The sequence below is a fragment of the Heterostelium album genome, assembly GCF_000004825.1.
Source record: "Heterostelium album PN500 unplaced genomic scaffold PPL_contig17, whole genome shotgun sequence".
Classification (NCBI taxonomy): domain Eukaryota; phylum Evosea; class Eumycetozoa; order Acytosteliales; family Acytosteliaceae; genus Heterostelium; species Heterostelium album.
The window spans coordinates 163,826-188,057 of NW_008805094.1; the positions used below are offsets into that span (position 1 = coordinate 163,826).

General features: G+C 34.9%; 9 protein-coding genes across 9 annotated transcripts; 6 read left to right on the forward strand and 3 right to left on the reverse strand.

Moving 5' to 3' along the window:
• Nucleotides 1–664: 664 nt before the first annotated feature.
• Nucleotides 665–2,840, forward strand: fimD (actin binding protein; the record flags this gene model as incomplete). Its single annotated transcript, XM_020578427.1, has 5 exons — nt 665–910; nt 1,016–1,397; nt 1,483–1,886; nt 1,955–1,987; nt 2,052–2,840. 5 exons carry the CDS (start codon nt 665–667, stop codon nt 2,838–2,840), a joined length of 1,854 nt encoding a protein of 617 aa, XP_020431662.1.
• A 1,251-nt stretch (nt 2,841–4,091) lies between these two features.
• Nucleotides 4,092–5,791, forward strand: act24 (actin; the record flags this gene model as incomplete). The annotated part of the gene is made up of 3 exons (XM_020578428.1): nt 4,092–4,226; nt 4,473–5,163; nt 5,766–5,791. 3 exons carry the CDS (start codon nt 4,092–4,094, stop codon nt 5,789–5,791), a joined length of 852 nt encoding a protein of 283 aa, XP_020431663.1.
• A 675-nt stretch (nt 5,792–6,466) lies between these two features.
• CYP524A1 (cytochrome P450) lies at nt 6,467–8,138 on the forward strand (the record flags this gene model as incomplete). Its single annotated transcript, XM_020578429.1, has 2 exons — nt 6,467–6,629; nt 6,697–8,138. The coding sequence occupies 2 exons, from the start codon at nt 6,467–6,469 to the stop codon at nt 8,136–8,138; spliced, it is 1,605 nt and encodes a 534-aa protein (XP_020431664.1).
• Nucleotides 8,139–8,301: 163 nt separating this feature from the next.
• PPL_07595 (uncharacterized protein) lies at nt 8,302–9,905 on the reverse strand (the record flags this gene model as incomplete). Its single annotated transcript, XM_020578430.1, has 2 exons — nt 8,302–9,261; nt 9,864–9,905. The coding sequence occupies 2 exons, from the start codon at nt 9,903–9,905 to the stop codon at nt 8,302–8,304; spliced, it is 1,002 nt and encodes a 333-aa protein (XP_020431665.1).
• Nucleotides 9,906–11,380: 1,475 nt separating this feature from the next.
• On the forward strand, nt 11,381–13,185 carry PPL_07596 (filamin/ABP280 repeat-containing protein; the record flags this gene model as incomplete). The annotated part of the gene is made up of 3 exons (XM_020578431.1): nt 11,381–11,845; nt 11,973–12,025; nt 13,071–13,185. 3 exons carry the CDS (start codon nt 11,381–11,383, stop codon nt 13,183–13,185), a joined length of 633 nt encoding a protein of 210 aa, XP_020431666.1.
• A 278-nt stretch (nt 13,186–13,463) lies between these two features.
• PPL_07597 (uncharacterized protein) lies at nt 13,464–15,744 on the forward strand (the record flags this gene model as incomplete). Its single annotated transcript, XM_020578432.1, has 2 exons — nt 13,464–14,675; nt 14,749–15,744. The coding sequence occupies 2 exons, from the start codon at nt 13,464–13,466 to the stop codon at nt 15,742–15,744; spliced, it is 2,208 nt and encodes a 735-aa protein (XP_020431667.1).
• Nucleotides 15,745–15,910: 166 nt separating this feature from the next.
• Nucleotides 15,911–17,520, reverse strand: PPL_07598 (cyclopropane fatty acid synthase; the record flags this gene model as incomplete). Its single annotated transcript, XM_020578433.1, has 5 exons — nt 15,911–15,939; nt 16,062–16,441; nt 16,501–17,040; nt 17,130–17,217; nt 17,280–17,520. The coding sequence occupies 5 exons, from the start codon at nt 17,518–17,520 to the stop codon at nt 15,911–15,913; spliced, it is 1,278 nt and encodes a 425-aa protein (XP_020431668.1).
• Nucleotides 17,521–18,596: 1,076 nt separating this feature from the next.
• On the forward strand, nt 18,597–20,361 carry PPL_07599 (NAD(P)/FAD-dependent oxidoreductase; the record flags this gene model as incomplete). The annotated part of the gene is made up of 2 exons (XM_020578434.1): nt 18,597–20,155; nt 20,331–20,361. The coding sequence occupies 2 exons, from the start codon at nt 18,597–18,599 to the stop codon at nt 20,359–20,361; spliced, it is 1,590 nt and encodes a 529-aa protein (XP_020431669.1).
• A 249-nt stretch (nt 20,362–20,610) lies between these two features.
• Nucleotides 20,611–24,081, reverse strand: PPL_07600 (uncharacterized protein; the record flags this gene model as incomplete). Its single annotated transcript, XM_020578435.1, has 3 exons — nt 20,611–22,608; nt 22,641–22,672; nt 22,719–24,081. 3 exons carry the CDS (start codon nt 24,079–24,081, stop codon nt 20,611–20,613), a joined length of 3,393 nt encoding a protein of 1,130 aa, XP_020431670.1.
• Nucleotides 24,082–24,232: the final 151 nt, after the last annotated feature.

Genomic DNA, 24,232 nt, shown 5'->3' on the forward strand with positions numbered 1-24,232 from the left:
TATATTTAAGATCTATTTAAAGATATATATAAAATGAAATAATAAATATAAAATAAAGTTTAAAAAACGACACATCAAAGCATCATTTTTGCCACCAAAATCATAGTGCAACACAAATTCACTAAAAAAAATTTTATTTTTTTTTTTATTTTATTTTTTTTTTTTAAAATTGCACAAAACCCGATTAATCAATCAGCATTATGTCAAAGCTACATAATTAATTGTTTCATTGTTATAATTTTTCTTTTTTTTTTTATCTACCTGATTTTCTTTTATTTAGATTTTGTTTTTAATTTAATTTGATATGATTTTTATTTTTTTTTTTAATAAAAGAAAACAAGATTTATAAAGTAGAACTTTAATATTTTTCAAATTTTTTTGAGAAAAAGAAATATTAAATTACCTGTTAGAGTACAAAATATTTAAAAAAAAACTTATTACTATAAAAGTAAAAATAAAAAAAATTGTTTGAAAATTGTAAACCCAAATTTTTTTAATTAATCTGTGAAGTTAAAATGAGTTAGGTAAATTTGGGTTTTTGGGTTGAAACTATCTTTCTTCATTGTTATTTTTCAACACTCATTCAATTCATTGTAATTTTATTTCAAACATTTATATTCGATTTAAAAAATAAATAAAATTAATCAAAGAATAATTAAGCAAAATGGTTGTAAACTTCCAAGAACTTGCTAGACCATACAAGAATGAGTTTAGCGAACAAGACATTCAACACTACATCGAAGTCTTTAAAAAGTTTGACAAGGACGGTAATGGTTCGATCGATGTTCAAGAATTGGAATCAATTACCAGTGATTTGGGTGAAAAGATTCCACATGTTGAACTTCAAGCTCAAATCAATGAAGTTGACCACGATGGTAATGGGGCAATTGAGTTTGGTGAGTTCTTAGAGGTAATATATTGATTCTAATATCATTTAACAGAGCAAATAAAAATATTAATATTTTGTTTTTTTTTTTTTCCCTACTTTTTTTTATTATTAATTTAATAACTTTAGGTTATTAAACATTTGAAGAAGGGTAAACACTCTGCATTCTCACAACATGTTGTAACTCGTTTGGCTACTGCCACTGGTACACATTCATTCTCTGAGGAGGAGAAGGTCTCGTTTGCTGAGCATATGAATAGCGTGCTCTCGGGTGACGCTGTTGCTGATGCTCGTCTCCCAATCAATCCAAACAACATGGATCTGTTCGAGAAAGTAAAGGACGGTATTCTTCTTTGCAAACTTATCAACTATGCCGTTCCAGACACCATTGACGAGCGTGCTCTCAACACCAAGACCGGTATGAACAAATACCAAATGACCGAGAACGGTAACATCGTTGTCAACTCTGCCAAAGCGATCGGTTGTTCAGTTGTAAACATTGGTGCCAATGGTAAGTTAACTGAGCAAATATGAAAAAACAAACAACAACAAAACATAACTAATTAGTTAAAATCAATTCATAACAAACAAAAAAGATATCAATGCTGGTACAGAACATTTGATTTTGGGTCTTGTATGGCAAATCTTGAGAATTGGATTGCTTTCACAAATTTCGCTTGCTCATCACCCAGAGTTGTTCCGTTTGTTGGAACCAGGAGAATCTATTGAGGATCTCTTGAAGTTACCAGCTGAGCAAATCTTGCTTCGTTGGTTCAACTATCACCTCAAGAAGGCCGGTCACTCACGTAAGGTCACTAACTTCTCTGGTGATATCAAGGACAGTGAGTGCTACACTATTCTCCTCAACCAATTGGCTCCCGCACAATGCGACAAGTCGCCTCTAGAGACTTCAGATCCACAAGAGCGTGCCAAACGTTTATTAGATCAAGCAGAGAAGATCAACTGTCGTAAATTCGTCAAACCAAATGACATTGTTAAAGTATGTATCTAGCTTTATTCATTTTATAGACAATGAAAATACAAAGCTAATCACTAATATTAATTTAGGGAAATCCAAAACTAAATCTTGCATTTGTTGCTGTAAGTTTTAATTATTAAACAAAAAACAATATAAATTTGTTTATATTAATTATTATTTTAAAAGAACTTGTTCAATACAATTCCAGGATTGGAACCACTCACTGAAGAAGAGAAAGCTGGTCTCGATGCTTTCTTGTTCAACTCTGAGGGTACACGTGAGGCAAGATGTTTCGCATTGTGGATTAACTCTTTGGGTATCGATCCGTTTGTCAACAACTTGTTCCAAGACTTGCGTGACGGTTTGGTCATTCTCAGAGTACTCGATAAGATCAACCCAGGTTGTGTCGACTGGAAAAAAGTCAATGAGAAAGTACCGATGATCAAGTTCAAGCAAGTCGAGAACTGTAACTATGCCGTCAACATTGCCAAGGACATGAAGTTCTCGTTGGTCGGTATCGGTGGTACCGATATCCACGACGGCAATCAAACATTGACACTCGCATTGGTATGGCAAATGATGCGTTACAACGTCATGTCCATTCTCAAGTCACTCTCGAATCGTACCGGTCGTGATATCACTGACAGCGAGCTAGTCAAGATGGCCAATGACCGTGTCAAGACCTCTGGAAAGAACTCGAGAATGGAGAGCTTCCAAGACAAGTCTCTCACCGACTCTATCTTCTTCCTCGACCTCCTCAACTCCATTAGAAACTGCGTCGACTACAACCTCGTTCATCGTGGTAGCATCTCTGAAGAAGAGAAACTCCTCAATGCCAAATACACAATCTCTATCACCCGTAAACTCGGTGGCTGTATCTTCCTATTGCCAGAGGACATTGTTGAGGTTAAATCAAAGATGATATTGACCCTTATTGCATCCATCCTCTCTGTCGCTCAACAACAACAACATTAAACAACAACAACAACAAACAAAATTTAATCAAAAAGATTAACATGATACATTATATTAACAAACCAAAAAAATAATATATATTTTATATTAACATGTATTTAATAAAGAATTGTATTATTTTTTTATTAACACAAAATCAAAAAAAAAACATATCATATAGAATATTTACTATATCTTTTCTCTATTTTTAATCGAATATATAAAAATAGCTTATCTACCGATCACATAAGAAATCAAATAAATCCTTAATATTCATTTAACATATCTTTGTTTATATTAATATTTAGGGCAATGAAATATATTATTTAACTTAATAAGGTAATATTACAATCTATTAGTAATAACTCATAGTTTATTAGAATATTCTGGTTATTAAAAAATATAATATAAAATATATTTAGGACATGTGTTTTGCAAAATAAATAAATCTATGTTTATGTGAATATTGTATTGTAATCTATCGGATAAGTAAAATCAAATAGTTTACTAATTTTATGATAACATTGCAAAGTTTCAAATGAAATTAATAAAAAATTGTTATTTATCTATTTTGTGTGTTGTCAAAAATAAAAAATAATTAAAATTAACATAATGCAAATATTGTCTTTGAGAATTTGTGGTGGTCGAGAATGTGGGGTAATAAATAAATGTGGTGGTGTGTTCAAAAATGCATACAAAAAAAAACACAAAAAAAACAACCACAAAAACACTCAGATGACCAAGTTGAGAGGAATCTAACACCATTAGGGTAATTTTTTTCAAAAGACCAATCATTCATGAGAAAAATGACGAGTTTTATATACCACTCTGTACTCACAATACTAACTATTTTGATGCTTGAGAAAATTAATTAAAAAAAAAAACAATAAAAAACAAATCTTAAGATTTTTGGTTATAATAATATTCCTAAAAAAGGAATCCTATCAGTTATGATAATAATCAAGAAATGACTTGAAAATCATAGGAATATTTTAGATAATTAATTTTTATTATTATTATCGTTTTTATTTACTTTTTTCTAAATGTTATAAATAGAGTGAAATAATATTATACAAAAAATAAAAAAATAAAAACAAATAATCCAAATAACTATAAAAATACAAAAAATATTACTACCAAAATCAATAATATCAATAATAACTATTATTATTATTATGTTTAATAAAGTTATTATTTTAGAAAAATTATATAAATACAATTTATCCATATATTCTCATTCAATAAGTATAAAGTAAAGCAAAAAAAAAAAAAATGGAAGCCTTCCAAAGTATAGATTTCGGAAAAGCCATCGTTATTGACAATGGTAGTTTTAAAATTAAATCTGGTTTCGCCGGAGATCTCACTCCAAAGTTAATCACTCCAACTTCATGTGCCAGAGAGTACGAAGTAAACAATCTAAAGAAATCAAAAGGTAGATCTTCTCCTATTCAGAATGCCTCGATAGTCGATTGGGATGCCATAGAGGAGCTCTGGGAGAATATCATTGGTGAAGGTCTACATGCTGACAGCTCCTCACACAATGTCCTGTTGGCTGACAATCCCAACGCCTACCAAGAGGACCGCGAAAAGATTGCCGAATGCTTCTTTGAGAAGCTACACACTCCAGGTCTGAGTTTTTCCAATACCACTCAGCTTGCGATGTTGGCTGCAAATATCCGATCGGGTGTCGTTGTCGATTGTGGCGATGACTCGACTCGTGTTCTGCCTGTCTACAATGGACGCCCCATCACCGAGGCTTTCGTAACTGAGGAGATCTCTGGAAAAGATATCACTGAGTATCTTGCCTACCTTATAGAGTCGGAGAATGGATCGTATTTCGACCAACCAATAATAACAGATATCAAAGAAAAGGTTGGATATGTTGCCACCGACTACAACAACGAACTTCGTCTTTCAAACTCATTCCCATTCAGCTATGAAATTTCAGAGGATGAACTTTTATCACTGGGTTCGACAAGAGTCCGTTGTCCAGAGCCACTGTTCCAACCGAGATTGATCAACAAAAAGTCGTTGGGAGTACACACCGCCACCTTTAAATCAATCAATATGTGCAAGCCAGATATCCAATCGTCACTCTATGAGAATATCTTACTTGTCGGTGGATCTACTCTATTCCCAGGTTTTTCTCAGAGACTCTATAAGGAACTATCGATATTGGCACCAGTAAACACTAAAATTAGAATCATTGACCCACCAACACGTCAATTACTCGCATGGTTGGGAGGATCAATGGCTGCCAACGAAGCCAAATTTACCTGTAATGTAGTATCAAAGAAAGAATACGAAGAATATGGAACTTCGATCATCAATCAAAGATTCATCTGTTAGTTGTTGTCGTTATTGGATTTTACAATAAACAAAATAAAAATTAAATTTTATTCTTTTTCCAAAACTGCGAAAAAAATACAAATATAAACATATATTAGGTCACATTTAAAAATTCTTCTTTTGAATTGTAGAATTAGAATGTTTCAGTTTTCAATAAAACATTGTCCACCCAAACAATACAAAGAAGGTCTGAAATACCAAAAAAAAAACGAAAGACTTCGAAAAAAATGTTGAAAAGATTTTTTTATTTAATTTTTTTTTTTTTTTTTTTGGTTCTTTTTTTAATTTTGTTTATTAAAAACAAATCAAAATTAAAGAACCATTAAGGTTGTTTGTTTTTTGTTTTTTTTTTTCGAATTTTTTGCGCCAAAGCTTTGTTTTGCATTTTTTCAAGGTGCAATGTTGCTTTCCAGCCCATTAAAAAATTCACTTGATTTCTTTTTTGTTTAATGATCATGATTGAAGTGCATGCTCTAAGCAAATTGTCATCAATGTTTTAAACCGTAACCCTCTTCAAAACAAATTTGGAGGCATCCCCACCTTTCAATTTAATTAAAATATTTATTTAAAAATTTTTTTATTCTTTTTTTTTTTCAGCATCTACTGGAACCAGGAGAATCTGAAAGTGCTGAGGAGACCTACGGTGTGCAATAAAAAAACTCTATATATTCTAGTATTAGTTTGAGTGTTCTCGATATCTTAATTTACATACCTCTTTAAAGGTAAGTTTATTACTTTCATATAATAATAATAATCTAAAAAAACATATTACATTTAATCCACCCACACACCATAAAAATATATTATCCAATATTATCTTTGTAATCATAACAAAAATATGATTATGAATATTAGCACTACATATCATTGATTACTTTTTATATAACACCACACTCACACTAGTCAAAGAAATCGGTATTATCCAACAATATCAACTTCAACTCAAAAAAAAAAAAAAAAGAAAATCGTTATATTTTAAAAAGAAATAAAATTATATAATATAATATAACACATGATTTGGAATGAATTCAAAGACATATAGTAACATCACACGTGATTTGGGATGAATTCAAAGACATATAATAATATAAACGAGCGCCTTATTGTTTTTAATCATTTTTTTATTAGTTAAAAACTTTAATTGATTTGGTATTATAGTATTAACTTTTTTTTTTTTTTTTTTAATAACTTTGTTATTAATTTATTAAATATTATAGGTTATTCATTTACTTTTCAAGAGAGAGTACGATAACCAAATTATTTATTAAAAAAAAAAAAAAAAACGAACAATTTAAAAAATGAATAGCAAATATATCACTATTTTCCTTTTGGCCTCGCTCACCATTGCCGCTATTTGCCTCGTTGGAGTTGAAGCTGATGTCAAGGTATCATCAACATCCACCAACACCAGTGGTTGCAAAACCACCTTGTGTAAAATCCAAAGAAATGTTCAATTGATTGGTAAGTTTTTTTATTTCCTCTATCTTTATTATCAAATCTTAATATTTACTTATTGTTATTGTTTTAGCATCTAAATTCACAGTCCGTCAAGTATTGGTTGGAATTGTTATTGTTCTCGCATCGATTGCCCTCCAACAACAATATACCCTCCTAAGAAAGAAGGGAAATCTCCCAGGTCCATCATTCGTACCACCATTCTTTGGTATGTTGTTCCAATTGATCTTGACACCATTCTCATTCTATGAGAACCAAGAAAAGTATGGACCAATCTCCTGGACTTCCATTATGAACAAATTTGTATTGTTTGTCACTGATGCAGAGACCACTCGTCAAGTTTTCAAAGAGAAGAATGCTAAGCTCTATCTTTCTTTGGGTGCCAAAAAGATTCTTACTGAAAAGGCCATCCCATTCATCGAAGGTACCGCTCATCAACAACTCCGTAAGCAATTGCTCCCATTGTTCACAATCCGTGCCCTCAGCTCATACCTCCCAATTCAAGAGACCATCATTCAAGAGCACATCACCGCCTGGATGAAGGAAGGTGGAAATATCAACGCTCGTGAGAAGTGTCGTGATTTGAACATGGCCATCTCAACCGGTGTCTTTGTCGGTCAAAAGACACCATTGGCCGTTCGTGAAGAGATTGCCCGTAATTTCTTTGTCATGAACGACGGTTTCCTTTGCTTCCCAATCGATCTCCCGGGTACTACCCTCCGTAAGGCTATCAACGCACGTGAGCGTCTCGTTGAAATCTTCACCGATGTCATCAAGAACAGCCGTACTCGTATGGAATCCGGTGAGAAGCCAGAATCCCTCATTGACTTGTGGGTCGAATACTATTTGGGTTGCGACGAATCCGAACGTGATGAACTCTCTGACGAAACCATTATCTTTACCCTCCTCTCCTTCATGTTTGCCTCACAAGATGCCATGACATCTTCATTGGTTTGGGTTGTCCGTTTGCTCGGTGAACACAAAGACGTCCTCGCCAAAGTCCGTGAAGAGCAATTCCGTTTGCGTCCATCGAATGACAAGCTCGATTTGGAGACAATGCGTCAAGCTATGTACACTCGTCAAGTCGTCAATGAAATCCTTCGTTTCCGTCCACCCGCCGTCATGGTTCCACACGAGAACGTCGAGGATATCGTCATCGGTGACAATGTCGTCGTACCAAAGGGAACAATGATTTTGCCATCTATCTGGTCTGCTCATTTCGCCGAAGGTGGTTTCAAGGATGCCCATACTTTTGACCCAGAACGTTTCAATTCTGAGCGTAAGGAAGAAATTACCTGTGCAAAGAACTACCTTGTATTCGGTGCCGGTCCACACTATTGCATTGGTCGTGAGCTCGCCAAAAACCAAATCGAAATTTTCCTAACCCAATTGGCCATGAACTACGATTGGGAGCTCAACCCAACTCAAGGTGGAGATGAAATCATTTTCGGTCCAACTATTTTCCCAAAGGATGGTTGCAATGCCAGCTTAAAGGTTAGAACTTACTCTGCCTAAATCTAAACCAATAAATTATTATATCAAATTAAAAAGAAAAGAATAGATTAGTGTGTTGTGTTATGAAATATACATTTTATAATTTATTTTTATTTAACAAATATATATATATATTTTTTTATTGGATGTTTGATTAAAAGTTTATACTTTGATCATGAATTAATTATTGTTGTTGTTGTTGTTGTTGTTGTACTTGTTGTCTTTGATAATGTTCCAATTGTAATTGTCTTAAAACTTCTTCAATTTTGCTTGGTACGATTGGGTATGGTTGGGATGAGATACCGGTGCCGGCATTGGTGGATGAACTGAATCCAGTTGGAACAGAGGTTGGAATGGCCGAAACGACTGGACCTTGGATAGTTCCACCATAAGTTTGTGGACCAACCCATGGACCATTGCCAAACACCCAAGATAAAACGTTAAATAGAGATTGACGACCATTGGCACCAGTTAGGAAACTACCACCGAGGAGTCCACCATTACCATTGTTGGCAATTGTGTTTTGGAATGGTTGGATGAATGGAAGACCAGCGAGATAGTTGGCTGGGTTGGTACCACCGTAATATTGTCCGGATTGACCGTAGGATCCATAGGGTCCGGAAGCAACACCGGATCCAGATTGACCACCGATTGAATTTGGACCAGATTGTGGAGTTTGACCGAAACTAGCAGCGGTATCGTAGACTTGTGGTGGAATAAGTCCACTTGATGGATACTGTGATGTTTGTTGTACACCAAAGCTGGCGGCGGTATCGTAGACTTGTGGTGGAACGTATCCTCCATTACGTCCGCTTGATGGATACTGTGATGTTTGTTGTACACCAAAGCTGGCAGCAGTATCGTAGACTTGTGGAGGAACGTATCCTCCATTACGACCGAAATTGGAACCGGTATCATAGATTTGTGGTGATGCACCAAACAATTCTTCTAACTTACCTCTTCCACCACGAATGTCATTGAGCGGATCGAAATTACTTTTCTCTGGAGTGAATGGAATTACTTGTGAATCCAAAAGTGCACCCAGTCTTTGTCTTAAGAATCCCTTTAAAGCTGGATATTGTTCCAAACCTGCTTCTCTATCCCATAGCTCTAAAATATCATCTACTCTTTCTCTTTGTTCGGACTGTATTTTAGTTTTGATTATTTATTTTTATTTGTATTTTTTTTGGTAAATATTAATTTTTGAATAAATATTTAAAATAAATATTTTATTACCTCTGAAATTACAACTCCTACCAAAATAACTAGGCACAAGAAAATTGTTAATCTTTTCATTTTCGAGAAATAAAAATAATAAAAAAATAATATTATTTACTTTTTCTTATTTTATTTAAAAAATAATATTTTATTATGTTTGAACAAGATAAACAAAATATGATTCTATAATGATTATATTATTATATTTCATATGATTTTTAACTCTGATTATCATATTTTTAATTAATTTGTATTATTATTCTTAAACCAAGTAGTACCACTGATCATCATTATTGATGTACTCTATGGATAATATTATTTTTAAAATTTCATATGCATTTTTCAGTAAGAAAAAGTAAAATTATGAATATCTGTCTGTAAATGATTATCATTGTATAATGTGCTATGACAATAGATATTTATTACACTTGCAGTGAATAATGAAAAAAAAAAAAACATCTACTACTTTATGAGATAATTATTTATTTTATTATTTGTTGTGTGAACACACATGCAAGTGAAACACACAATAGTTAATAAATATTGATCATCATTGAGAACCACTTTCATGGTATTAAAAACAGATAATCATAAACAAAAATTATTTTGTTTGCACCAGATTCATCAAAAAAAAAAAAAAAAAAAAAAGTGTAAAAAAAAAAAATTCAAATAATTTTGTTAATATTTTCTAACCATTTGTTATTATTCGATTAACCCCCATTGCAAATAAAACCAAGTCTTTAATTAATTGTTTGTTGCCCAACAGCCATTTTATATTCATAGATCAATTGATACCTATCATAAAGTTATCAAAAATAATTAAAATAAAAACAAACTAGCTTAGTTCCTTCATTATATAAAATTAAAAGGATATTTAAACATTACACATTTATAACTAAACACAACACTTAATTTGTTTTTTGTATTATATTAAAAAAAAAAACCCAAACCAACAATACAATACCACCAACAGTCACTCACACACAACACACAAACAATTGATAATTTTTTATTTTTATTTTTATAATTCAATCACTAAATATATAAATAAAACATCATCACATAGTAGTTCACCGCACTAAACAACAACAACAACAACCTCAATTAATCAGTCAGCTAACTTTGTCATTCAACATAAATATATTTATAATAGAGAATAGATTTAGTAATTGTATATCTAAAAGTTATCTTTTTTCTTCAACAAGATATAAATATATAAGATGGGAAATAATTTATCACAACATGCAAGAGACAGAATATATCTTTGTAAGAAAGATGGTGGAAGCGATCTAAATCTGAGTTCCTGTGAACTAAAAGTTTTACCAAGAAGAATTCTTAAATATCGCAAGACTCTTACCAAGCTGAATGTTGGAAAGAACTTTTTGACAGAGTTCTACGCAAAGATTGAGCGATTTCTCATTTTGGAATCTTTGATAGCAGATTCCAACGAGTTGAAAGAGGTAGCACCTGGTTTGACAAACCTGGAGCATCTCACATATCTCGATCTTTCAAACAACCTTTTAACGCAGGTGCCAAACAACTTGAAGACACTCACTCATCTCAACATCAGTATCAACTCGATCAGCACTTTTCCTCAGGGACTTGTACTGCCAGCTCTACAGGAGCTGCTGTACGCACACAACAAAGTATCTATTTTCCCAACAGAGATTCTGGAGCTGCGTCACCTGAAGATCTTGGACATGAGTGGAAACAGACTCAACTACTTGCCAGATGAAATCTCACATCTGGCGCCAACACTTCAGACGCTGGATCTCTCTGAGAATAACTTTACCTCTTTCCCACCACCCATTGCAACTCTTACCAACCTGCGTATACTCAGAATCGGAAGCAACAATCTCGGTACACTAACACCGGTCTTTACCACTTTGATACACTTGGAGATGTTGGATTTCAGTGGATGTTCATTGACATCGTTTGATTTCGATCTCTCCAAACTAACCAATCTCACCGAACTCTCGCTTTCACACAATCGTATTCCCGAGTTTTCCGCACTCACCGCCATCACCCTCGGAACTTTGAAGAACATGAAGAATCTGGATTTATCGGCAGGTGGATTCAACTCGATTCCCAAACAAGTTGGATGGCTCTCCAACCTTCGTCGTGTAAATCTCACCCAAAACAACCTCACAAAAGTACCGGGTGAACTAAGTCTGCTGAATCCATCGATCGATATTCTCTTGGTACCCAATCCTCTGGAATATCCATATTGCGAGTGGATCAAAGAAGGTATTCCAATGTTCTTGCAGAATATCAGACCCTACATGAAAGCATACGGTCCAAACTGCATCGTCAGCGAACTTCAATCACCTCTCAAGGCAAACGCACCCAACCAATTCGCCCTCACAGCATTCGACTATGCCAATAAGCCCAGAATCTCTGGTGGCGATCAATTCGAAGTAAAGATGCTTTTGGACGGTGCCACTTCGCCAAGCATGGAGAGCGGAGCAAGCACCCATGGATCCACCTTCTTCAAACAAATCGACTGTATAGTAAAAGACAACAAACAAAAGGCACCTGGAACCTACACCATATTCTTTAATTCACCTCAGACTGGATCCTACGCAATCCATATCACTTGTGATTCACTTCCAGTGAAAGGATCTCCATTCTTTATAGAATTGGAATGAGCAATACATTCAAGATATAATTTATCATGATTTAAATCCAAAGTAAAACATGTTTTATTTGAACCAATAAAATAATAAACCATTGATAAACAATCAAACCATCAAAAGTGTTAATAAATCAATTCAAGATTCTATTACTATTTTTAACATCTGAGTAATATTCCACCGATGAGAAAAAAAAAAAAAACCAACAAAAAAAAATTTTTATGAGTTAAAATCATAGTTACAAAAATAAAAATATCGATATTGAATTTGTGGTTAAAGAATAGAACCAATCATTCGATATTTTTGTCGTCAAAAAAGGTTTACTTCTCTGTTGAAATGTATACTTCATCTGCCCATTGCAATGAGATAATCGTAGGGATCATGGACAAAAGGAAAAAAACCAAAAAAAAAAACTTTGTGGGTTGATCATTTTGATTAATTGAATGATCCTTTAAACCGTTTAAAAAATGCGCAAAATTCTAATTTTGATATTTTTTCATGTTCATAAAACTAATGGATATTTTCTAAACCAGAGAAAGTTTTGTTGCTTTTAAGTTTTGTAGATTTTTATGTTTTTGTGGTCAAAAGTCAAAAATAAAGTACCCTTTAAATTTGAAGCATCTTTTCTCAAAGGTGGTGCCCCAATTTCCAATTAATTTACAAAAAATTAAAAACCCAAAAAAAAAAAACAAACCAAAAAAAAACAAAAAACTAATAATTAATCAGCACGATTTTTGGTGTGTGAACTATAACATTTTAAATCAGCAAATTTGATCATTGTGGTTAATAATTTTGAGGTTGTGTGGTTTTTTTTTTGATGCTATTGATCAATATTTATTTTTAAAAATTCAAATCAATTTGCTGGGTGTGTTGTAGGATATCCTAATTTTTTCCACAGCATCATCAACAACTGTTGAGACTCATGCCATCGTCAAACACACCTTATGATTATATGAGTTATTATTTAGTTTCAACAGTGTTTACAAATATAATATTTTTTTTTTCACAAAAGAAAATAATTATAACTTATTAGCAGTAAAAGAGAGTAACTGCAATTCTCTCTTTTCTCTCTTTAAACAACCATTGCTTCTTTATTTTTAAGATTTGCTCACACCAACCACATTCACACAACTTTCGTAAATCACCACCACGCTCTCTCACTAACACCAGCATCTCAGATAAATTCTCAAGCCAAGTTATTTTTATCAAACACATAATCTCCTTATAAATATATAATATATCTCATTAGTGTATAATTGTACTTGGTAGATAAATAACCCAATCGGAAATTATCTGTTATCATAATTTACTACCTACTTTTTTTCTTTTGAAAGACATTTCTTCAAGTTTTTACATGCCAACAGCTGTAGCAAATTCTTTCTATTCTTTTTTTCTTTTTTTTTTTTAATTGTAACATAATCATAAAACCATTGTAATATTCAAAATTGTAATAATAGCCATATATAAATATATAAATACATATAAAGTTTAGAGAATGTCTTCCACTATTTTTTCACTTCTCGATCTTTTGGCATCGAGATTCAGATCAGATTCCCAAAATGAACAGAATGCACCATCAGAATCTACAGACTCAGAGCCACATTCACAGCCAAGGTCTAGATCACATACCGAAACATCTAGACCTGGAAATTTCCCAACAAGATCACCACCTACATCAAGACAGAATCGTTCAATGACAACACTTGAAGGACCACCTCTTCCACCAAATTTAAATAGTACTGAAAATAATAATAATAATAATAATAATAATAATAATAATGAAGTAAATCCACAACAATTAGCAGCTTTACATATTTTAAATAATAATAATAATAGTAAAAATAAGAATAAAAATAGAAGATCCTCAAATTTTCATGGACCAGTACAACCAGGTGGAAAATCAAGATCTAATAGTATAGCACCAAGTGGATCAACACCAAAAGTACCATCTCTAAATTTACAAGTACCTCCAACAGGAGGAGATGGCAGAAAGAGTCCAAGAAGATCGCCAAGAGAAAATAGATCATCAACAACAGTAAATGTACCAATACCAACAACCACAACATCAACTACAACCACAACAACAGCAACTCCAAATGTTTCAGAGCAACCACCAATCACTATTTCAGAACCAAATCAAACCGATGTATCAAAACAAAATCCAGTATCAAATAACGAAACACCTTCTACAACTTCCAACGACAATGAAGTAAACACAATTTCAATTGAGGTTCCTGAAGTTGTTGTTGGCGAAAATACATCAGCTCCACCAGATACACCAACAATGTTTGGTGCTTCAGTGGGAGCAGGACACGACCATGGAATTCTGACGATCATTCACAGACCACTGGAGGAATCTACTGATCCAATGGCAGTCGAGATGGATGATTTCGCTCAGGAAGAATTTTACGATGAAGAACAAGGTGCTGACTACCAAAATAAAGATGATGAATTTGAGGAGGATGAATACGATGATGTCGACGAAGCAAAGAAAGAACCACCACCACCTTTCAGTAATAAGATATTCTTTAGAGAGATATTCTATTACTTTGGAAGATTGGCATTGTTGGTACTCATGGTCTCGACAGTAGCTATCGGATATGGAATGTTTGAAATCTATGCTGGATGTAGATTTGTTGATATTAATGTACATCTTTGGCCAAAATGGGGTATCATTTTACATGCTATCTCTCGTATTATATTAAATGTAGGTTCTATAGATGTTTATTAATATCATATTATTTATAATTTTATTAACAAAAATCCTTAATTTTTAAAAGACTGCATTATGTATGTTTCCATATATTTTATTGGCAATTTCATTTGGATTTAAACAAACAATTATATGTTTACCAATTGGAATTGTATCATCGATGGGTGCATCTGCTTGGGCAACCTACAATGTTGTAAATCCAATTTTAGATGCCAAGCTAGCGTTGTTGCCTTCCTATTTCTTTTTCGTAGTTGCTTTGTTGTCGAGTGCAACATATATGGGAAAGAAATTAAAGTCAGCGAATTTCCGTCATCTCTTTATGGGCCAATTCGTTTTGGCAGCGGTTGCCCTTGTAATATATGATTTCTTCTTGGTGCCATTCTACATCCAGACCTCTTCCATCAACAAGTCGGTCGTACGTATTCTCATTCATCCAGGACTGTGTGCCATCGCTCTTTTTGTATCACGTGCATGCTCCTCGAGAATCCAACCGACTCACAAAGGCACCAACGTTTTCCCAGTACTTATTTTCATGTGGTTCAACACATACTACGGACGTTTCTTCAACAGCAACATGTCACTCGGATTCATGACCGGAACAATGGCCATTGTCTCGGGACTCGAGCTCATCTGGCGTACAACATTGCGTCCACGTGACAAAAAAATAATGAATGCCATCTGCGGTTTCTGCTTCAACCGTGAACTGAGCCATTCAAACAACTTTGACAGAATCTACCGTGACTTCCTCAGACACGAGCAAATGTACGAGAACACCTCGATTATCACGGCGTGTGCAGTCTACTTGGCATACTACTCGGTGTTCGATCCAAACAACTTTGAATACGACAGAATATTGGCAAGTATGGCAATCCAGTTTGGTCTCGAATGGGTTACCGACTTGGTCAGTTTCTACATTGAGTCCAGAGTACACAAACTTGACATTCTCTACCGTGAGAAATATCCACGTGGTTTTTACTTTATGATTTGCTACACCTTTTTCCTTGGTATGGCATACTCCACATCGCGTATCATTTTAATCAACAAAGGTCAATGGATATCTTAAAAATATTAATTCATTCATTAATAAAAAAATATTAATTTATTTATTTATCAAGTAATCAATGATTATTTTATTATTTTTAGTACTAGCTATATTTAAATAGTTTTCAAAATCCAAAAGTAGAAATTTAAATAATTTATATTTTTAAGACTTTTTTATTTTATTTTTTCTATGGTAATGTTATATAGAGTAATGATACTAGTTTATATATGTGTATTTTTTTGTAGATTGGTTGTTCTACTGGGTAGCGGGTTTGGCCGTTTCTTGTCTCGAGTTGGTCACTTCACCAGGTTGACAAAAAACAGAAAGATTGGGATTACACGATCTAGAGAATACCATCTGTAAAAGATTGATGGTTCTAGTTTCAAAAGCGGCTTCACAATAGCAGAAATAATAGTTGAACATTCTAATGAATTGTTCGTCAAATGAAGGCAGTGCCAATACTTTGGATCTGTTGGTTAGCAGGTTTTGTTTCCAGCGGTTAAGTGTGATCGCGTAGTGTGGACCATAATTTTCAAGATGTTCTAACATGAGATTAGAATGTGAAGTTGACGCATTGACAATCGAGGTGATCGAAGGACATAGTCCACCTGGGAATATATATTTCTGAATGAAATCACATCCTTTTCTATAGGTATCATATCTTTGGTCGTTGAATGAAATAAATTGAATTACAAACAATCCATCTGGTTTTAATAATCTATTAAGATATATAAATATTAGTTTCAAATGGATATCAATAAAAAAAACATGGCTTACCTTTCGATTGCTTGGAAAAATTCAGGATAATGTTCGTGACCGACTGCTTCAATCATTTCACAAGATATGATACGATCGTATTTGTCTGTGATATGGCGATAGTCAATCAACTGGACATCGATACGATCTTGTAGTCCAGCTTCTCTGATGCGTTCCTGTGCCAAATTGACTTGCTCAATCGAGAGCGATACGGTGGTGACACGGCAACCGGTACGACGTACTGCCTCCATTGCAAGAGCACCCCAACCCGATCCAATCTCGAGGAGATGGTGGTTGGAAGAGAGATTGGCTTTGTCAATGAGTTTACGGATCTTTCTCATCTGTGCATCTTCAAGTGATTCGTCTGGACCCGCGAAAATGGCACTTGAATAACTCATAGTTGGATCGAGGAACAATGAGAACATATCGTTTGAGAGGTCATAGTGAGCACGAATGTTCTCCTTGGCTCCACTCACAGAGTTATTATGGTATATATGATAAAGACGATCTACTCCATGTTTTAAAAATGCCCACTTACTATCCAGACCATCCATTTCATTTCTATTGTTAATTAAAACTGTTGATTATTCAAAAGTTAGTTAGGCTATTATTAAATAAGTTCACAAAATTGTATTAAATTTGCAATATACTTACTAACTAAAAGATTTTTCATATCATCTACGTTGAAATAACCTAAAATATAAGCTTCTGAGAAACCTATATCACCAGCAAATAAAACTGAATATTTATCAAAGAGTTAATGAACTAATTATATATATATTTTGTGGTGATTTAGTTACCTTTGGTTGTGAAATTATATAAATCGGTAATGATAATTGATGCTTTTTGAAGAGAATCTTTATCACCAAAAACCATTGGTTTGGCAGTACAGTAGGAGGTATAATTTACATCGAGAATATCAATGGAGACCTGTCCTCTCTTTAGTTTTGGAAAGAAACTATCGAAGAGAAAGGAATGTCCCCAAGATACAATGGAGTTGGAAGCTAAACTTCTGATTTGTTTTGGTACAATCCACTCCATTCTATATAATATATTTTTTATTTTTGAACTATAAATACAGTAAATCCTATTTTTTCTACTTAAAAGATAGAAATGAAAAGGATTTAAAAAATGTGAACAGCAACAACTAAAGAAATTAATTATTGTGGAATTTATAATTATTACTCTGATTGCTGTGTGATTGAACTATTTATGTATAAGGATACTATGCTGTCTGTCTTTGTTGTAATGAGGGATTGATTAAAATGTTGTCTTTTGTTATTGTTTTGCAACGTAAAATTGTTTGTTTGTTGATTGAAAAGATTAATTAATTATTGTAAGAGTTATTATAATTGCTCTGATTGGTAAAGGCCTTTGTCTTGACAACAATGTCTCCTCCTTTTTCTTTTCTTCTATACACTCACTCAATCTAGATTTTAGAATGAGATTGGTTGAATTAATTGAGTTGTTTAAAAACACACACATTCACTTTTCATTTCGCTGTTGTTAATGCTCTAAAACAACGTTGTTATTGTTGTTGAACTTGATATCTAACAAAAAATTACAAAGGTGTTAAAAGTCCACCATTTATCCACCAATCAACCACAAAAATTTATTTTAATATTTTATATAAAAATCTGGATTCTCGTAGATCGTCGAATCAAATGGTTTTTGAGGAACTTTGTGATTTTCCAACAAAACAATAAAAAATTGTGTTGATCAAAAAAAAAACAAAAATAAAGCAATAAAATGCCTTTTTAATATTTATTGCATCACTTAATTAAAAAAACTAACCCCAGATCCGTAATCCGCTGATCACTAAATTACTTTTTTTTTTTGTTTTTTTTAACAGCTCGTGATTATATAATCAGTCAGGTGTTAAAATACCATTTTGACAAAACAATTGTGATTCAAAAAAAATAATATTTCAAGGTCGTTTAATCTCTCAGAGTATGCTGTAACAAGAAATAAAAGAATTCATTTTTATTTTTAGAAATATTATATTATATATAATTTTCTATTAAATCTTAAGATTCAAATTTATATATCTATCTTTCAAGATTTAATATTTGTAACATTACTCTCACACTATTTTAAAAAGTAAAAAAATTTCGAAAATGAAGATTGCTGTGGTTGGTGGAGGAATATCTGGAATGTCATCAGCTTACCTTCTCACAAAGGGTGGACATCAGGTGACTGTGTTTGAGAAGGGCGATTACTTGGGTGGACATACCAACACTGTCGATGCAACATTCGAGGGTGTCGGAACTGTCAAAGCAGACACTGGTTTTCTGGTTTACAACGAGGAGCACTACCCCAACTTGATGAGACTCTTTAGAGAGTTGGCAATAGAGTCTGCCGATTCCGATGTCAGTTTTGCATTCTCGCTGAATGCTCGTGGCAACTCATACGCCAACAACGGTGCAGATCAACAAGCTCCAGTGAGAAACGAGGTGGAGTGGGGATCCGACGGTGCATCTACAGTATTCGCGCAACTCGGTAATCTATTTAGACCAAAGTTCTGGTGTATGCTACGAGATATGGTTCGTTTCCACAAGGAAGCACCTCTTACCATGTTGGAACCAGAGAAATACAAAAACATCACTATCGCAGAGTACATGGCAACCAACAACTATTCAGAGGCGTTCAAATGCTATTATTTGGTTCCGGTGATGTCTGCTCTCTGGTCGACATCGTTTGCCGTCATTGACCATTTTCCAATTCTAACACTCGTTCGTTTCTTTGCCAATCACGATATGCTTCGTATCTTTGGACGTCCACAATGGAAGACTGTCAAAGGAGGTAGCTATCAATATATGGAGCGTCTAGCAGAGTATCTCGAAAACAATGGATCGGAAGTCAGAATGAGCACAGCTGTCACCAGAGTGGTTCGTTACGATGACCACGTTGAGATCGTCACCGCCGACTCACCGACACCGGAATCATTCGATGCTGTCGTAATGGCTTGTCATCCACCAGAGACACTCAACATCGTAGACTCACTCACCAAGAAAGAACACGAAGTTCTCTCTGTCTTTAAATATACACCGCACACCGTCTACCTGCATTCCGATCCCATTCTCATGCCGAAACGTCGTAATATATGGGCTGCCTGGAACTACCTCTATGATGACCGCTCTTCTTCCGAGCATGCAGTGTGTGTTACCTACTGGATCAACCGTATTCAACCGTGGTTGGATCGTGAAAAGACACCTCTCTATGTAACACTGAATCCAATTGTTCAACCACAGCAACATCTCGTACACAAAGTTATCCAATACGAACACCCATTGTACACCGCAGAGAATGAGAGCAATCAAGAGTATGTCACCTCAATTCAGGGTATTAGACGTACCTACTACTGTGGTGCTTACTATGGATTTGGATTCCACGAGGATGGTATCACCTCTGGTTTATTGGCAGCTCAACAAATCGATCCAGAACTCAAAAAGATTTGGGAGGTCGATATGAAAAGATATGAAGAGGTTCCAGTTGCCAATCAAAAACAAAACGACAATAATAATAATAATAATAACAAACAGAATAGCAATTCATTGTTGGCATTCAACAAGCTAGCAAGTGTTGCTGGATTAGTTTTCATTGGAAGTATGTATTACTTCAAAAAGGATTTACAATTTCTTTCACCCTTTATCAATAAAATTGATAAATTACTTTGGTAAAAATAATATAAATATATAAATAAAATAAAATAAAAGTAAAATAATTAGTTAAATTTAAATACAATTCATATTGTTTTTTTTTTTGTTTCAATTCCAGAAATAACTACAGTAGACAAGATTTTGATAAATTATTATTGATAGGGATACACAAAAGATTTTATTAATTTACAGTTGTTCTTACTTCCTATTCAAATTGTTTTAGAAATAGAACAAAAAAAAAAAAAGTATTAATAAAACGGTTGTATTAATACAACAACAACTTGGCATTTTGGGATTATAAATTAATTTTACAAGTTGTCATTTTGTTGTTGTTATTATTATGTTAATGGTTAGGGGTGGTAGTAGTGGAAGAGGAAATAAAATATACAATGGAGGAGGGGGTGTTGAGAAATAGGTTGTAGAATAAATGATAGTTTGTTTTTTAATCCATAAATTAAAAACAATTCCTATCTTATCTACTCATTTCTCTGCGTGAAGAGTATGAGGAGTGTGACAGCTCAGTCTCCTCTGAGGAGGAAGATGAATCATCATCGTCACTTACATAGTTTAAATTTGATTCTTCTATCACCTGTTTGTTGTTGTTGTTATTGCTGTTGTTATTGTTGCTGAAAAGAAAGTTGGAAAGATTATTTTTCTCGTCGTTGCTGCCAATCTTGGTTGGATTATGATACTCTTGGATACCTTCGTCATCGCTATACGACGAATTGCTATCGCTGTTGCTCTCAGAGTCATCGCCACCTTCTTCTAACTCGCGCATCTTGTCGAATATTCTCTGGGTGGCAGCGTCGTCGTCCTTCAGTCGAATCGATCCATAGGGGTTGTCCATCAGACTCTGAGCAAGGAGGACACTCTTGGTTGTACTGGAAAGATGTTCAATCTCCTTCTCGATCTTCTTTTGCTTCTGACGCTCGGCTACCTTGGCATCGGCTTCAGCCTGTCGCTTTCTCTCTTGCTCACGACGTGCCTCTTCCTCAGCTTGTTGCTGACGCTCCATCTCCTCAGTGATTCTCTGATTCTCCTTCTCGATCTCAATCATTCTATTTCTCTCTGCTTCAAACTCTATCTGCATCTCACGATACTCTGCTTCTCGCTTGAGAATCAACCGTCTATCGGCTTCCTTTCTTTCTCTTTCCAGTCTCTCTTCTTGTTCCAATCGGCTCTTCTCCAACTGTTCTTTAACCAGTCTTTCTTTCTCCAAACGATCCTTCTCGGCTTGCTCTTTTTCCAATTGTTGTTTCTCAGCCAACTGTTTCTTTTGATCTTCCAACAGCTTTTGTTCGGCAATCTTTTTCTGTTCACGTTCTTCATCTTCCTGCTCCAGCTTCTTCTTTAAACGCATTGCTTCTTGTCTACGTTGACGCTCCATTTCAACCTCATGGAGTTTTCTTCTGTTCTCCTCTTCCTTTCTCTTTTGATCTTCGATTGCCTTTTTCTTTCGTTCTTCTTCTGCCTGTTTCTGACGCTCAATCGCCGAACGCTGTCTCTCATTCTCGAGACCGGCTCGCACGTCATGCGCCGATGTTGAAACGGAAAAACGACGATCTTTGGCAACACTGAATATATTGTCAAAGATATCGTCGATGGAACTCTTGGATTGCAGGTCAACGTTGATGCTCGACACACTGGACTCCTTGCGATACAGTGGAATCGGTGTAGTCTGCGATGGTGGTGGAATCTCACGCGAACTCAAACTAATTGGATTGGCAATGACCGGATTGGAGAGTGGTGAATCGATGATGGCAGTGAGAGACTCTAACAAATCGAAATCATTCAAATCGATGGAAGATGATGTGGTCTTTGATTTCTGTGTACCCAGTGCCTCGTTCATCATCTTTTCTATTCTTTCTTTCTCCAAACGCTCTTTCTCCAATCTTTCCTTCTCCAGGTTCTCTTTCTCCAAACGTTCTCTCTCTAACTTCTCCAAAACCAAACGTTCTTTCTCCAATCTCTCTTTTTCTAATCTTTCTTTCTCCAAACGTTCCTTCTCTAATCTCTCTTTTTCTAATCTTTCTTTCTCTAATTTTGCCAAACGCTCCTTTTCTAATCTTTCCTTTTCCAACTTTGACAAACGTTCTTTCTCCAAACGCTCCTTTTCCAATCTTTCCTTTTCCAAACGTTCCTTCTCTACTCTTTCCTTTTCCAAACGTTCCTTTTCCAATCTTTCTTTCTCTAACCTCTCTTTCTCTAATCTTTCTTTTTCAATGGCAATATAAGGTGGAGCAGTATTCTGATCGAAATAGTTTATGATTGATTGTTTTCTTGTTGTATTTACTAGTACTACCTCTTCATTGTCACCACCATCTTCGACATCGGCATCGAAATTCTCCTCCTCTTCGTATTGTACATCGATTTTATAACCATTGCGAATCGATAGCAGTTTGTAGTCGTCTTCAGAGATGGTGTCAGAGTCATAGGAGCTGGTATCGTCATCTTCATCTTCGTCACGGACCTGCTTCTGTTTCTCCTGTCGAATACTTTTACTGCTTCTTCGCTTGTGAGACATCTGCTTGGCGCTATTACTTCGTGAACGAACCGGTGTAGGAATGGAACTGGATTTACGCTTCTGAGTACCGTTTGAAAAGAATTGATAGTCGTTCATAATGTCAGAGAAGGAATCGTCTTCGGTATTCTGACTGCTATTGTCATCACCACCGATATTATACTCGGTACGCAAATGGATAGTGTCAATCTTGGAGATATCTTCTGTCTTCAAATCGATTGCTTCTGTATCGAGATCATCACGATAAGAAATACCATCTTGATTGGCAGCTGCCAACTCCATTATATATTTAGTTTGTAATTGTTCATTCTCTGCTTCGTCTTCACTCTCTGTTGAACTCATTCTCTGTTGTTGTTGTTGTTGAGGTGGTTGTATTGGTGTCATTTCAATTTGTGGTTCTAATAATTGTATTCTCTTTGGTGATAAATCTACTTGTTGTTGAATATTGGAGTTTCTTTGTATTGAATTTGATTGTTGTTTTTGTTGTTGAGTATTTGATTGTTGTTGTTGTTGCTGTTGTTGTGATAAAACTTCTGGAGATTTAGGTGTCCATGAGGATAAACCATTTGGCTCTGCGGATTCATCTTCGGAATCCCATTGGAGATCTTCAGCGTCGTCTTCTCCTTCGAATCCTCTACGTGACATTGAGTAAATCGATGGAACGAGTAGTTGAGATGGATAACGGTCATCAAAGTCGTTTGGTAACATATATTGATCGAGATCCTCGAGTGTAAAGTGAAGTTCACCGTTGGCGTTGATGTAGGTACGAGCACGACGAATGACATCGTCATGTCCCTCACCCATCAACATGATTCCTTTGAGTTCACGTCTGACACCGTTTGGAAAGATGTCCTTCTCGGTGTAGGCGACAGACTCACGGTATTTCTTGTTCTTCAGTATCGATTGTCTGCGAATGTGTTGATTGGAGGAGTTGCCGTCTTCCGAAGAGGAATTCGAGGAGTTTCTCAGTGAGGAATTCGAGTTGACCGAGTTGATGTAGTCGTTGTTGTTGACTTGGTGGTCACGTGACAAATACGATGCTCCGTCTTTGCTGCTGTTGAACTCACGGCTACTTCCACCGTTGCGCCCATTGCTATTGCTGTGTCCGGTTGAGTCGCGACTACTTCCACCGGTGCCGCCACTATGACTGTTGGCATTGCCAATATTTCCGGAACTTCCATTGAGTTGTGCGAGAAGAACACTCGACATGGGAATGCCACTCGATGACTTTAAAATTGCTATGGTCGATGGATCGACATAGGCATCGGTAGACTTTACAATATAATCGTTCATGCTGGAATCTGATTTTCCAACGGAACCAGCACTGCCATTCAACGCTGAGGGTGGTGGTGGCATGCCACCCGACGATGAAAACGCAACACTGCTTCTATTTGGATTTCTTTTCTTAAAGAAACTGACCATTTCTAATATCTATATATCATAATATCTAAATTATTGTAATTATTGTAATTTGTTTTTTTTTTTTAATAAAACTTGATTAATATCTTGTAAATTTCATTATTATAATATTTGCAGAGATCTCATCTCAATATTGATTCATGAATCCATCCGG